The following is a 15,458-nucleotide window of genomic DNA, read 5'->3' as shown; positions in this document are numbered from 1 at the left end:
TATCTTCGTCTTCTGAATCGATCTCCAGGTGACGTGTTGGTTCACTTTCACACTTTAGCTTCTATCTATTATCTTTTTAACCAGTTTTCTCTGCTGAATCAGTTATTCAGTAAGTGCTCTTAGTGACAGTGTGGGCTCCATTGTAACGTAGCTCTGAGAGCAACCAGGGGGGCGGGGCTTAAACAAGTGTTTTTGCTACAACACATACACACAAACCTTCCTTTTGAATACATTTTGACTTTATTTTACTCTATTCTATTCAGTCCCTGAGCCTGACCTGCACCGTGTGGGGCGAGCCGACCCCGGAGGTCACCTGGTTCAAGAACGAGCAAGAAGTGGCCTCCACCGAGCACACCAAGGTCGTGTTCGAGGGCGGCAAGTTCGCCAGCCTGGTGATCACCAAAGTCACCCCCGACGACTCCGGCAAGTACAGCATCAACGTGCGGAACAAGTACGGCGGCGAGTTCGTGGAGATCACCGTCAGCGTCTACAAGCACGGCGAGAAAATACCCGAGCCCAAACTGGGACAGCCCAAAACGGCCGCACCCGCAGCCGCACCTGCAGCCGCACCTGCAGCCGCACCTGCAGCCGCACCGCCGAAGTCCCCGGCCACGCCCTCCAAGACCCCGACGTCCATGAAGAGCCCGACTCCAGCCTCCACCCCGGTTCCTAAATCTCCAACCCCGACTCCAAAGTCCCCGACTCCGTCTCGCGGCGTGAAGTCGCCCACCCCGCCCCGCTCCATGAAGTCTCCGACCCCACCGAGGAAGTAAACGATGGGGCGGGGGTCACGTCTAAACAGGGGAGGGGGAAGTTTGCCGTTAGCGTTAGTGTTTGCCGTTAGCGTTAGCGTTTGCGTTTGCGTTTGCGTTTGCGTTTGCGTTTGCGTTAGCGTTTGCGTTAGCGTTTGCGTTAGCATTAGCGTTAGCGACGCTGATTCATAGCATGAGTGTGAAACCAGGAGGCGTTACAGTTTATGTAGATGTGATCACGGCTCATTTTGTGGCTACTATCGTGCAGTAGAGTTCCTTTTCTAGGTGCTGTGCTTTTGACACAGTGGGAAGGGGGAAAGGCGCAAAAACTAAGAAAAAAATAAACAAAACAGGGTAGATGTTTATGTTCAGTGTTTTAAAAGCTGCACCTTCCACTTTGCAACGCGAGTGGAATGCCTGTTAAAAAAAAAAAAGTGCGTGGATGTTAAAAGATAATTACTGTTAATTACACAATTTCATTCTTATCGGCGAAGTTTCTTCTCGTCTTTAGCGATGCCGCAGTGTGCGGTTTACAAAGTTACCATAAGAGTAGAAACGATGACCAAGACGATGGATATAAGATCAAAGTTGTTATAAACAGGAATGAGCTTTTTAAAGTGGCTGACCAGGGAGCTGATGTTAAGTTGCGTCATGACATTGACTTTGTTTGTTTCCTCTCTGAGGTGGTGATGTTTCCCTCTGTTTCGGGGCCAGAGAGGTCGTTCTGTCTGTGAGATGTTGCGCTCCATCCCCCACAATGCTTTGTGATGACAATAAACTCTCAACCTCCTTCTGATGTCTTTGTTATTCATCTATTATCTGCCTCGGAAACACGACTGTTCAAACATTTTAATTCAGCTGTTATATTTATGTTTTTCTTCTTCATCCATAATAACTATTTAAACAAATGTAAGAACAATATAATTGGAACACCAAATGGTAAGGGGTATGTTTGACCATAATTTAATACTTTTAACAAGAAAACTTACAAAGAAACTGTTTAAAATCTCTTCGGCCGGAAAGGCTTGAAAGGTGTCCAAAATTCATTTGAGATTTTGAGAACTGTTTAACAGGTGGAGGAAGATAATAACATCTTCTGATCAACAATACAGACCATAATTAACAGTTTCCTTTCAAATTAACCACATGTTTTTTTATACATCATAAAAGAAATCTGTCCAGGGACATCAGCTGAAAGTTACAGTTTTACTGTTGATTAGTTGTCCCTGCAGAATAAACAAATGAAATGAAATGCATTATTTACACTTGAAGTAGTTTTGGTGCCAAACTAAGAATACTGAATATTGAATATTGGAAATAACTTAATATACTAACACTTAATGTATTAATAGAGTTTACAAAGTGCTTTTTACTGAGAAAGCAGCAAAATAGAGGCAATAAAAAACACAACAAAGCACTGATAAAACAGTACAATAGATGAAACTATAAAATCAAAATTGATACTATAGGAACAAACTGAGAAATTAAATAAATAATAAATAAATAAAGTCAAATAATAACGCAGTAAAAAGACCCGTCCCGTAGATGCTCGGATGCTGAATTGAAGTTTTGAGCGTCAGTTGGATCAACCGGCTTCTAAATATTGAGATATTCTGTTTTCCTTTGGGGTCCTCTGTGTTTAAACTGCTGGTTTAACTGGTTTGTTCAGCTGATTCCCACAGTGCTAATTCTAGACTCACCTTTCACATCTATTGTGATAGAAGGATTCTCTTGGGAAACAGGAAGCTGTTCCCGTTGAGCTTCCAGGTCATTCCTTCTATTCTGACTCCAACTCTTGCTCACGTTGTCTGGTTGATCCGCTGTGTGCAGCGTCTTATTCTGCATGCACAAAACTAAACAACATCTACATCTGTGAAGAGGACTTTTCGACAATCTGAAGGCATGAAGACCGCTCAAGAACGCCTTTGCGACGACAAAGGAGTTCTTTGACTTCCCCCCGCTGAAGCACACGTGCACGCCTTGAGTTGTGCGTCTTCGCTGCGTTTCCAGGATCAAATGCGCCGCCTGACAGCTGATTGGATGAACAAAAACCTGCTTCCCCGCTCCGAAACCCAGGTGAGCTGAGGTGGGCGGGGCCTGTTACAGTTTTGTGGGCTGTCAGCGGAGCCAACGACGAGCTACACACCTTCAGTGCTGCAGAGAGCGAACGTACGCTAACAAAGGCTCACTCGGGGCTCCACTTTGTCTTTTCCTTAAAGCTGCTTCTTCAGGGGTCCGGACTCTGCGTGGATTTCGGTTCCCAGTCATGAAGTAAGTCTGTTTGAGAGTCTCCTCGAAGGACTGTCACCTGGTACCTCGATACTATTTACCTGCCTGTGGCGGATCGACACCTGACGGACAGGTTTTCAACATTCTCACTTTACTTGTTTAAGCTTTTTTCACTCTCTCACTCAGGTGTGTCGCTTCATGATCGGGGTCGGTTGTGTCTGAACATGCGGGTGTAGCCGTCGCTCACACACACCTGTCGGTACCTCGCAGACGCTCGGCGGAGGTAGGGAGGAGGGTTTCGGCATCCAATGGAGTCCAACCTGTCCTGCCTGTCCTCGCTGAAAGAAGACAACGAGCCGGTTTACGTGCAGCCCCATTACAAGGAATCCTACCGCCTGGCCATCTACGCCTTGCTCTGCGGCGGCAAGGAGGCCTACGAGGAGTTCCTCAGGGCCGAGCAGATCAGCCACTTCCTGTCGGAGGAGGAGATCCTGTACGTTTTCCAGAATGCGGAGCTGCCGGTCACGGAGAACAACGAAGGCGGCGAGGACGAGGACGGGAAGCGGGACGCCGAGGACAGCCCCTCCACCTACTTCCCCACCGAGTCGGACGAGGAGGTGCCCGACCTGGACCTGGGCTGGCCCCAGGTGTCCCTGGAGAGCGAGGACACCAGCATCAGCCTGCTGTTCAACCCGCCGCGGCAGAACACGCCGACCATCAAAGAGGTGGTGCGCAAACAGATCCAGGAGGCGAGGCAGGTGAGGACACGGGGAGAGGCGACGTCAGAGTCACCGTATCCGTCTTCCTGTCTCACACTCGGGGACAATGGCGTCAGAGACAAACAATGGAAGGCGTTGCTTTTGCGCCGGAGGAAATATACATTTCTCTGCACACACAGGCCTTGTTTAGGGAAAAGCAGTGAGACACGGTTAAAAAAAGTAAAAGTACCCATGATGCAAAGTGGCTCCTTTCAAAGTCCGCTTTTACTATTGAGTATTATATTGTGTTGTTTCATCACAAATACATGTAAGAACATTGTAATGACAATATTAGGGCCTTCATACCGGTTCATTAGTAGAATAGTAGAAATATCAAAAGATCAAAGAAAGAACAAATACGAGTTAGAAGATGAAGACAGAGCAGAGTAGAGTCTCTCTCTCTCTCTCTGTCTCTCTCTCTCTCACTCTCTCTCTCTCTCTCTGTCTCTCTCTCTCTCACTCTCTCTCTCTCTCTCTCTCTCTCTCTCCCTCTCTCTCTCACTCCCTCTCTCTCACCCTCCCTCTCTTTCTCTCTCTCTCCCTCTCTCTCTCACTCCCTCTCTCTCACCCTCCCTCTCTCGCTCTCCCTCTATCTCTCTCACTCTCTCTCTCTCTCCCTCTCTCTCCCTCTCTCTCTCCCTCTCTCTCTCTCCCCCTCTCCCTCCCCCCTCTTTCCCCCTCTCCCTCCCTGTTTGCTGTTACCCGAGCTTCACCTCTCTTTGTTGACTTTGCTCAGCCGGAGGCGTGTTCTTTTTCTACTTTATTATCTTTTAACCATGAAAAGGTGAAGCGCTCCATGCAAATGAAAAACATGCAGAAACTCATCACGTCCTCTGCAGCTCTGGAGGTCAGACCTGCTGGGTCTCGTTGTGACGGGAGGAGGAGTCAAAGAGAGGAGGAGTCAAAGAGAGGAGGAGTCAAAGAGAGGAGGAGTCAAAGAGAGGATAAACGTTCGGTTTGCTGCTTTAAACGTGAAACTAAATCAGTAGCTCAAATATAACCGTAACTAGAACACAAAGTGCACATGTGTGAAGGTGCACGGCTGCAGAAAGATAAACACTAAATATCATCAAATGTTGGAAATGAACTGGAGTAAACATGAAAGAGGAGCGGTGGAATGTAACAAAGTAACTAAGTACATTGACTCTATGTCATGCTCCTCTATACTTCTACCTGACGACGTCTCTCAGGCCAACGTTCTGCTTTTTACATTCATTTGTTAACTTAATAAGTTACTTTCCAGGATAAAATTACAAAATACAATACAAAATGACTAAAGTATGATATTATTATTGTAGCAATAAGACAGCGAGCAGAAAGCTGAGCACTTTGGGGAGAGAGCGGGAATCGAGCGAGCTTCAGAGAAAGTAGAGGCAACAGCCTGCAGCTCAAAGAACGTCCGTCACGCAGCAGCACACGCAGCAGCACACGCAGCACACACAGCAGCACACGCAGCAGCACACACAGCACACGCAGCACACACAGCAGCACACACAGCACACGCAGCACACGCAGCATTACACACAGCACACGCAGCACACGCAGCAGCACACACAGCACACGCAGCACACGCAGCAGCACACACAGCACACACAGCACACACAGCAGCACACACAGCAGCACACGCAGCACACACAGCAGCACACGCAGCACACGCAGCACACGCAGCAGCACACACAGCACACACAGCAGCACACACAGCAGCACATGCAGCACACACAGCAGCACACGCAGCACACGCAGCACACGCAGCAGCACACGCAGCACACACACAGCACACGCAGCACACACAGCACACGCAGCAGCACACACACAGCAGCACACGCAGCAGCACACGCAGCAGCACACGCAGCACACACACAGCAGCACACGCAGCAGCACACGCAGCAGCACACGCAGCACACACACAGCACACGCAGCACACACAGCACACGCAGCAGCACACGCAGCACACACACAGCACACGCAGCAGCACACACAGCACACACAGCACACACAGCAGCACACAGCAGCACACGCAGCACACACAGCAGCACACGCAGCACACACACAGCACACGCAGCAGCACACACAGCACACACAGCACACACAGCACACACAGCAGCACACGCAGCACACACAGCAGCACACGCAGCACACACAGCAGCACACACAGCACACACAGCACACACAGCAGCACACACAGCACACACAGCACACACAGCACACACAGCAGCACACACAGCAGCACACGCAGCACACACAGCAGCACACGCAGCACACGCAGCACACGCAGCAGCACACGCAGCACACACACAGCAGCACACGCAGCACACACAGCAGCACACGCAGCAGCACACACAGCACACACACAGCAGCACACGCAGCACACGCAGCAGCACACGCAGCAGCACACGCAGCACACGCAGCAGCACACACAGCACACACAGCACACAGCAGCACACACAGCAGCACACGCAGCACACACAGCAGCACACGCAGCACACACACAGCAGCACACGCAGCACACACAGCAGCACACGCAGCAGCACACACAGCACACACACAGCAGCACACGCAGCACACGCAGCAGCACACGCAGCAGCACACGCAGCACACGCAGCAGCACACACAGCACACACAGCACACAGCAGCACACACAGCAGCACACGCAGCACACACAGCAGCACACGCAGCAGCACACACAGCACACGCAGCAGCACACGCAGCACACACACAGCAGCACACGCAGCACACGCAGCAGCACACGCAGCAGCACACACAGCACACACACAGCAGCACACACAGCAGCACACACAGCACACACACAGCAGCACACACAGCACACGCAGCAGCACACGCAGCAGCACACGCAGCACACACACAGCAGCACACGCAGCACACACAGCAGCACACGCAGCACACACAGCACGCAGCAGCACACGCAGCAGCACACGCAGCACACGCAGCAGCACACGCAGCAGCACACACGCAGCACACGCAGCAGCACACGCAGCAGCACACACACAGCACACACACAGCACACACAGCAGCACACACACAGCACACGCAGCAGCACACGCAGCACACGCAGCAGCACACGCAGCAGCAGGAGACAAAACAAGTTCATCTGCATTGTGATCGGAGGTCTCGATAGAAAAGGTGAACATGAAAGGTCGCGTTTCACTTTCAGACGCATGATATCATCATCAGCAAGTCTGTGCTTGAATGCTCAGCTCCACAACGTGTGTGTGTGTGTGTGTGTGTACAGTTCAATGTATTCACGGATCTTGAACAACTATTTAAACCCAGTTTGATCATTTTTTTGACACAAACAACAAATCAGGTTTCTGCTTCTTTTACTTTGCTAAGAGAAGCACTCCTCCTGCAAGTAAGAGCTCTCTGAGACGTGTTTTATTAATAATTCACCTCATAAAGATGTACACCAGGTCAGGAGGCTGTGTTAACTCTTTATCAAACTTGCAGTATTTTAGTTTTGTGCATGCAAAGAACTTCATTGATTATATCCAGATATATTCATTCATTCATTCACACTCTATTCTCCAGTAACAGACGAGGAATCTGGACTTTAAATGTCTTTTAAATTATTTTAAAATCTATTTTCTTGGCAGAACGTTTGTATTATAAATTCCTCGTGTCATTTAAATATGTAATAAATAAATGATCAAAAAGACTCCTCAGACTTTAAAAAAAAAAAAATCTTTTGGGACAGAATCATTTATTTTTCTGCATTCAAAGCGTTTTCCAAATGTTTATTTTGTCCCCAGGTTATCGCCATAGCGATGGACGTCTTCACCGACGTGGACATCTTCAAGGAGGTCATCACGGCCACGCTGAGGGGCGTGGTCGTCTACCTCCTGCTGGACGACTCCCACTTCCAGAGCTTCCTCACCATGGCACAGAAGGTGGGCATCAACATCCAGGACCTAAAGGTGAGAGGGAATTACCCACAATTCATAGCGCTGTGACATTAAAGATGGGCGGCGACCTTCGGTTCTGCCGAGTGAAGCCCAACACTTGCATTCTCTCTAATGGCCAGCAGGGGGCGACGACTCCAGTTGTAAAAAGAAGTCAGATTGTATAAAAGTCGACGAGAAAAGGAGAAAAACAATATTCTATTTTCACACAACCTTTTAAAACCCACCTGATTTTAGGCCTCTGCTCGAAAATGTCATACCCAAACTAAAAAGGGTGGATTTTGTTCAGATGTGTAAATATCAGTCTATATGTTACTGGTTAAGAGTAAATGAAGATGACACAGAAAAAAATGAAAAGGTTTCAGGTCCGCCTATAAAAAAAACACTTTCAGGATGATTATTTCTTTGAAATGATGCAGCTGTAAGGTCCAACTCTAACCCAAATCATAGCTCAATATGTGAACATTCTCTATCCCAAATCATAGCTCAATATGTGAACATTCTCTAACCCAAATCATTGCTCAATATGTGAACATTCTCTAACCCAAATCAAAACACAATATGTGAACATTCTCTAACCCAAATCATTGCTCAATATGTGAACATTCTCTAACCCAAATCATAACACAATATGTGAACATTCTCGAACCCAAATCATAGCTCAATATGTGAACATTCTCTAACCCAAATCATAGCTCAATATGTGAACATTCTCGAACCCAAATCATAGCTCAATATGTGAACATTCTCTAACCCAAATCATAACACAATATGTGAACATTCTCTAACCCAAATCATAGCTCAATATGTGAACATTCTCTAACCCAAATCATAGCTCAATATGTGAACATTCTCTAACCCAAATCATAGCTCAATATGTGAACATTCTCTAACCCAAATCATAACACAATATGTGAACATTCTCTAACCCAAATCATAGCTCAATATGTGAACATTCTCTAACCCAAATCATAGCTCAATATGTGAACATTCTCTAACCCAAATAATAACACAATATGTGAACATTCTCTAACTCAAATCATAACTCAATATGTGAACATTCTCTAACCCAAATCATAACACAATATGTGAACATTCTCTAACCCAAATCATAGCACAATATGGGCATTGGGCCACATCTGTGACATTTGAACATTTTTCATTTACCAAACCATATATTTCACTTGTATACTACTTATGGTGTTCAATACATCCAAATACAGCAGTTTGGGGCTTTTTTTTCATAAAACAAGCTATGATTTACAGTAAAATCCCCTCAAAATGAAACATGTTCTTCTCGTTCCTGCAGAGGGACGTTTCGAGTGGAGAGTTTCGAGTGGAGAGTTTCGAGTGGAGAGTTTCTCCGCGTTTATCTTTGTGTGTATTTTGTGTTTTTAACTGGTGGGCCGACGAGCATGAAAACAATAGTTTGGAAGTGTATTTTCTAACTAATAGATTCCCCATGTAACTTCTGCATGTCAGTATTTACGCGCAATCTTTTTTATTTTATTTTACAAGTTTTCAGAAATGTCCTGTTTAAATATGTAAATGAGGCCTTCAACACACACACATATATATATATATATATATATATATATATATTAAAATCTACAGACGTAAAGAGACAAAGTCGTAAAATAAAAAGTCTGAAAAAAGACATGCAATAGAAGCAAAGTCTCTTAATGTATCAGGGCAGGAAAAGCAATGTTTCAAAGGTCACCTGTGGATTTTTCATCCACTTTCTGAGCTATGGATCAATGTTTTTATGAGGTTCATCGTGCTGACGTTCTTGCCAGTGGTCTCGCCCTTTCCCACTGATCTACAGATTGCAGTGCAATGCAACAAAAGAAAAAGGGCAGCAAGGAAGACTGCTGGCAAATAAAAATATGAATGTAACCAATGTTAGATTTAGATGTTATGAGAAAACACTGAAGGTCAACAGAAACATCTTTTGGACCAATGTTCTTTTACCCCTTTAAAACACAATAAAGCCTAAATTCACACCACTTACTTCCCTTAGAGTCGACAAGAGGGAGGGATGATTTTAATATTTTATTGCGTCTGCTTTGATGCTGATAACTTCCTGTCTGGTCAACAAGATGCACGGAGAAAGAGAAGCCACATATAACACATAAATGTACAAATTGTAAAATCTGATCTAAAAAAACACAACAACCCATCTTCCCGCTCCTCCGCCAGTGTTTTAGTATGTTCGTATTCCAGCCGTGTTCCTGCAGGATGAAGCTTCGCCTGTGGCATGACCTTTCTTGTATTGGCAGGAGCATCTAGGTGGATTAAGTCTGACATTTGCTCCACACACCCTGGTGAAAACACTGTCATTTACCAGCATTTCCCAGCCTTTCATTATCATGCGAGATGGCTCAGGCCGCCTCGGGACAGATCTGTTAGCGCAGCTGGCTCTTCCTGTTCGACGGCATCGGGACGACGCTTCCACAAGCCAAACAACAGCGAATGAGTCAGAGTGAACTCAGGGGCGGCTTTGAGATCTAATTGCTTCGCCGGTAGCCACATAAAAAAAAAAACATGCCTCAGAGAAAACCGACACACAGGTTTGGTCTTGTTGAGGATCACAAAGGGTGTGTGTGTGTAGATCTCTGTAACTGATGCACTTGTTTGTGTTGGATGCTTTTTTAAATTCCTAAACCTAACCAGTTGGTCAGTGAGTGCAAACACACTGTTCAAACTAAAGGAACAGAATACGAGTAGAGCAACCTTCCCCATTCGAATCAGCGGAGCGGGAAGGACGAAGGACATTTTTATGTGTACTGCGTCCATACGAACTAAACCGACTTAGTCAAGCAAGTCGCTGTAATGCTGCGGTCACACCAGGATCGCTGCAAATTAGAGTAGATAGCATGCAAAGTCACTGCACAGACGCGAATGGTTGCGAACAACGCAGATTTTCGGCGAGCGCCGCGAATGGCGCGTTGCGTAAAATTTGCCTAATTCATGCAAGTTGACATTTTCCAACTCCACTGGGACTTCCACAACAAGAATAAAGCAGAACTGGTGGTTATTTCAATGGTGGATGGCGGAAATGTTAACTGTTTTTACGGAGATAAGCCATTGGAGATAAGCCACGCCCTATTTCCGCCGCGAACGAAGCAAATTAACCACATAAAGTCGAGCGAGTGAACTCGCGTGAGTAAAGCTTTTGGTGTGAGCAAAGAAGTCAACTTTTACAATTAACGCTTCATACAAACATTCAGCGTGTTGCAGCGTGGGAAGGAACTGAACATGAAACCTTTTTCTCTATCAAGTTAAAAAGTGATATGTCGATGTTCCCGCTGCCCCCAAGTGGCCAAACGCTGTTATGCAGGTGCACGTACAAATACTTGTTTTCTTTTCTTGTTTCTCACCTTGTGACTCCTTTCGCTTTGTTTTCTCCGCCAGAACATTCGCGTTCGGACGGTTCACGGGCAGCAGTACCAGTGTCAGTCCGGAGTGAAGTTTCAAGGAGATTTGGAGCAAAGGTTTCTTCTGGTGGACTGCCGAACAGTGTTGTATGGAACGTACAGGTGAGTCAGTCCTACACAAACAATGACATCACACCAGAGGCCTTTGTTCATTATTTAACCCACCTCTCACGCTCAATACCTCCATTTTTTTTGTAGAACATTTGTAAACTATAGAGGTTTCACGGAAAAGTAGACTATCAAAACCACAAGTTTGACACTGTGCATTGTTGGATTGCTGTTGTTCTTCTGTGGCAATGCCTCCCTCAATGCCTGCAAGAAAGTTGCCGCGTTGTTGCAGCAGGCCAAAAGTATCTCCAGGTGTTTTGTCCAATCGGATCGCAGCATATTTGTTAACGGCCTCTAAGAGCCTTTGTCCTGCCTGCTTCAGTGAACCCTTTTCTGGTTTTATTAGAGACCTTTTTGATGAGAATTGATCATTGTTATTCCATGAAAAAAATATGATGGATCTCCCACGATTGACGAGCAGTTGGGAATGCCTAGTTAACCGAGATGAAACCACAAATCCAGACCACAATTGATATTTTACCCTAATATAATGTTTATTAATGCTACCACTGGGTTTGTTTATAGGTATGCGAAGCGGTGAATCAGACATTTTATTCGGATAATGTATCCAGATACTCACTTAAAAGGTTCACTAACCAAAAGGTCAAAACTAAATCAAGTAAAAGCGATTTTAGGTTTCTTCTCTATTAACAGTGTTTAAAGGTGTTGGTCTTAAGCCCCTGACACTATACGCTAAGATGACAGTGGTGTATTTGGTGGTGATCTTAAGCTTTGCTCACATTTATTATTTATTTTAATATTAATTATGTTTGACTTTTTCAATTGTGTCTTTAGGTAATCCATATTTGCGTCACTTTCTTATTAGTAACATGTCAAATCTCTTCATCGTCATCCCCTCTGCTGGCTCTCTGAACACTGAATTGTCCTTTTCAGCTACACGTGGTCGTTTGAGAAGATCAACCTCAGCATGGTCCTGGTGGTCACCGGTCAGCTGGTCGGCTCCTATGACGAGGAATTCCGCAGGTTGTACGCCCGTTCCACGGTTCCCACCGTTCTGTCCAGGGAGAGGACATCCGTCCAGTACCTGAGAGACATCATGGCCATGCACAGCCCCAACTCCAGCAAGCTTCACATGCGACCCAATGTGATGCACGACGCGAGGAGCGCCTACGACGACCGGTTCAACAACGCCGCCGCGATGACCCGGGGCCTGAGCGTGCAGGAGAGGCTGCATCAGTCTCACTGCTTCGACATGGGGAATCTGATGCGGGGCCACAGCTACGGCGGCGAACTGCAGAAGTTACACTCAATGACTCGGCTGAGGACAGGGACCAAGGACGCCGGAGTCCCTTTCGCTCCGGAGAAGGCAGGCCCTAACCCGAGGGGGGTCAGCGACTTGCTGCTACAAAATCGGCTGTCTCACCAGCACCTCAGGCACCAGACTCGCTACGGAGTGGACCAGAATCTGATCCCGTTCAACTCCGAGACATCCCTCCACAGGTGGAAGATGGACACGTACTTTAACGACAGCGGCGTGCCTCTCGATGCATCGTGTGACACGATAGCGTCAATGACATCTCCGTATAGTAGCCACACGGGCTTAAACGAGCATCAATCGCACCTGATTAACAGGTCCAGGGACATTAAGTCCCGGATGGAGGAAATGAGGCAGAAGAGGCTCAGCCTGCAGGACTACAACCATCTCAGGCAGAGCCAAGAGTCCTTGAGGTCTGTGTATCAGACTCCGGAAAGACCTAAATATAAGCAGGGTCTGGACACGAGACAGAGTGTGGATGAATTAGAGCCGAATGTGCGAAATGGGAACGGCCTGGAACCGGCCAACCCCAAAGACAGTGAGCCAAATAAGGAAGTGGACAAAAGAGAGGCAACACTCATCGATGGTCAGCGCTCCGCCTCCCATCACGACGTTGCGATGGCTCCGGATCGCAAGACATCGCAGACGTACGATTGGCACGAGCCGCTCTCAAGGGCGGTCTCCGCCGCGGATTTCGACATGACACTGAACGATCCGTCGCTCAAGCTCTCTCACCTGCAGCCCAGCGGCCTCCAACACCCGAGGCCGATGGAGTCCTTGACCGAGATCCCGGAAGAGAAAGGAGAGGGCTCGCGCGTCAACAGTTCGGACTCGGCCGCATTCAAAGACCGAGGTGAGGAGGTTTGCAAAGACGAGAAAGCTGTTCCAAAAGAGAACTCTGTTAAATCCAGCGGACCAGCAGAATCACCGCACAAGGATCCAGCCAGAGGAAGCCTCGGCTCTTTAGGCAAGGCGGCCAATAACTCAGGCTCGGCCGCTCCACGGGAAAGAAAGAAATCAACCTCCAATGAGGTGCCAACTGTCCCAAAAATCTTAAACCCCTCTGCGGGATCACAGCACTCACTGGAAGCTAAGAGTGGGCAAGCGGAAAAAAAGAAACCACAGCGCCAGGAGCCGCCCCTCCAAAGGAAGGGTTCCCTGAGGATGAAAATGTCGTCGATGCTTTCTCAGGACGAAAAGAAAGTGCACAAGAAAGACGAGAAGTCCCTCCAGAGGAAGGCCTTGCAGAGATCGCAGAGCTCCTCGGGGTCGAGCCATGCTCGCAGACCGGACCGTCCGGAGGCGCCCGCGGCAGAGCAGGCCGCTAAGAAAGGTCAGTCGCCGAGCGCCTCCAGGTCGCAGGGCTTGCCCGGCAAACCGGCGGAGACGGAGAGGTCGGCCTCTCCGTTCCCGAGATTCTCTTCTCAGCGATCAAGCAAGAAAAAGACGAACCCCGCGGCCGAGCAGGAGCGGGGCTCGAGGAACACGCTGAACGACGAGGCTGCGAATGTCTACCACACCAGGAAGCCCAAGGTCTACAGCCGATTCGAGTATCTGCTCAGCACCGAGAGTCTTCCTCTCCCTCAGGATAAATCGGCATCGTCCTCAGGGAGAGACGGACGCTCCACCCTGAACCGGAACGACTCTGTGTATCAGACACAAAGCGGCGGCGACAACAAACTGGGACGGTTCATGCAGCGAGTAGGAAATCTAATAAGCAAGAAGTAAAAGTAGAAGTCCGCCGGACGAGAAGACGAACGGACTCAAGGACCGACGGCAAAGTTACTGCACGACCCGTGCGTTGTTTGTGGGTTTATTGTGGTTCCCACACAGAGACGTTGATTCATTTATTCCTTTTATTTTAGAGTCATGCTTTAGATGAAGCCCAGCCCAAATTTCCTAAACTGAAACATACAGCAAAAACAAACCAGAAACACAAACAATGTATCTCTAATACAACATAAGTGTCAGACAGATATAAACAAACCAAAGTAAAAAAGAAAAGCTGAGCTTGCCTACCTCAGTCTATCTATAATAGGAACGCGTGTGCTTGGGGAGCTTTGAGAGCCGGTGTCAGGAAGTAAGAAAGTATTGACATCATTGTTGGTTTTTGGTCTTTTCATGTTAATTTGTTGACCAAACTTATCCTTTCATTTTCTTTTGCATTGTCTCATTTGTGAAATACGTTTTTTGCAGCACGGCTCGACGTTGTGCATTTTCTCATGTTTTGACGATGTGCATGTTTGAAGGGTGTGTGGCTGGAACACGGGAAGAAATCAAGATGTGTTGACGTAGAATATGTAAGCAAGAGTTTCACTGGGATCAATGAGGTATTTGTTTTGATGTGACTCATGAGTAATGACTCGATCGGCGTGAACAGGTTTCATTGGTTCCCACAGAGTGAGGAATCAAAGTTGATCTGTTGAGTATTCAGGGTTCTCACTCGCCTTCGTCCTCATAAAACCTGGACAATGTTGAAGTTTCACGGTTACCTCATGGTAGGCCTGTTGCGATAAATCATTTTGTTGGGCAATATATTGTCCCCTGTTTTAATTGTGTTGACATTATTGTCATTTGTAATACCACACAACCAAAGCAAAAAGTCAAATGGACTCTTGGCCTCTGTCAACAAAAGAAATGTGCCGTGTCTAAAATGTTCTTAGTATGTTCTCATTCTTATGTAAATAAACACACAGAGCACGCGTGCTTTTTATTTTTATTTCTCTTGTGTCTTTTTTGTTGTTGAAGAGATGGAAAGTTTAGCTGAGAAATGCTTGAATACAATAAGATGTAAGAGACTTAAGCTTTTAGAAACCCACCTATTTTTAGGCCCTTTCCTCGAAAATGTCATACCCAAACTAAAAAGGGTGTACCTCTGCAACCACTAGGGCTATTTGAATAATGTGGGTGTTATAATAAAAGGTACACATGTGGGATTTTGTTCAGATGTGTAAATATCAGTCTATATGTTACTGGTTAAA

General features: G+C 46.9%; 2 protein-coding genes across 2 annotated transcripts in view; both read left to right on the top strand.

Annotated features, from left to right (window-relative positions):
- myom2a (myomesin 2a) overlaps positions 1-1,548 on the top strand; it is a 33,599-nt gene extending 32,051 nt beyond the window's left edge. Inside the window, exon 34 of the mRNA XM_079219685.1 lies at positions 264-1,548. Coding sequence (XP_079075811.1) covers positions 264-773 — 510 coding nt within the window. The 3' untranslated portion in view covers positions 774-1,548. The remainder of the gene's footprint in view (positions 1-263) is intronic.
- A 1,673-nt stretch (positions 1,549-3,221) lies between these two features.
- LOC306738419 (uncharacterized protein) lies at positions 3,222-15,163 on the top strand. The gene is made up of 4 exons (XM_079220268.1): positions 3,222-3,739; positions 7,507-7,671; positions 11,071-11,195; positions 12,096-15,163. The coding sequence occupies exons 1-4, from the start codon at positions 3,290-3,292 to the stop codon at positions 14,203-14,205; spliced, it is 2,850 nt and encodes a 949-aa protein (XP_079076394.1). The 5' UTR covers positions 3,222-3,289; the 3' UTR covers positions 14,206-15,163.
- The last annotated feature ends 295 nt before the right edge of the window (positions 15,164-15,458 follow it).

Source organism: Taurulus bubalis, assembly GCF_910589615.1.
Source record: "Taurulus bubalis genome assembly, chromosome: 6".
Classification (NCBI taxonomy): Eukaryota; Metazoa; Chordata; class Actinopteri; order Perciformes; family Cottidae; genus Taurulus; species Taurulus bubalis.
The sequence above is the reverse complement of the archived record's forward strand: the minus strand, read 5'-3'. Positions and strand labels throughout refer to the sequence as shown.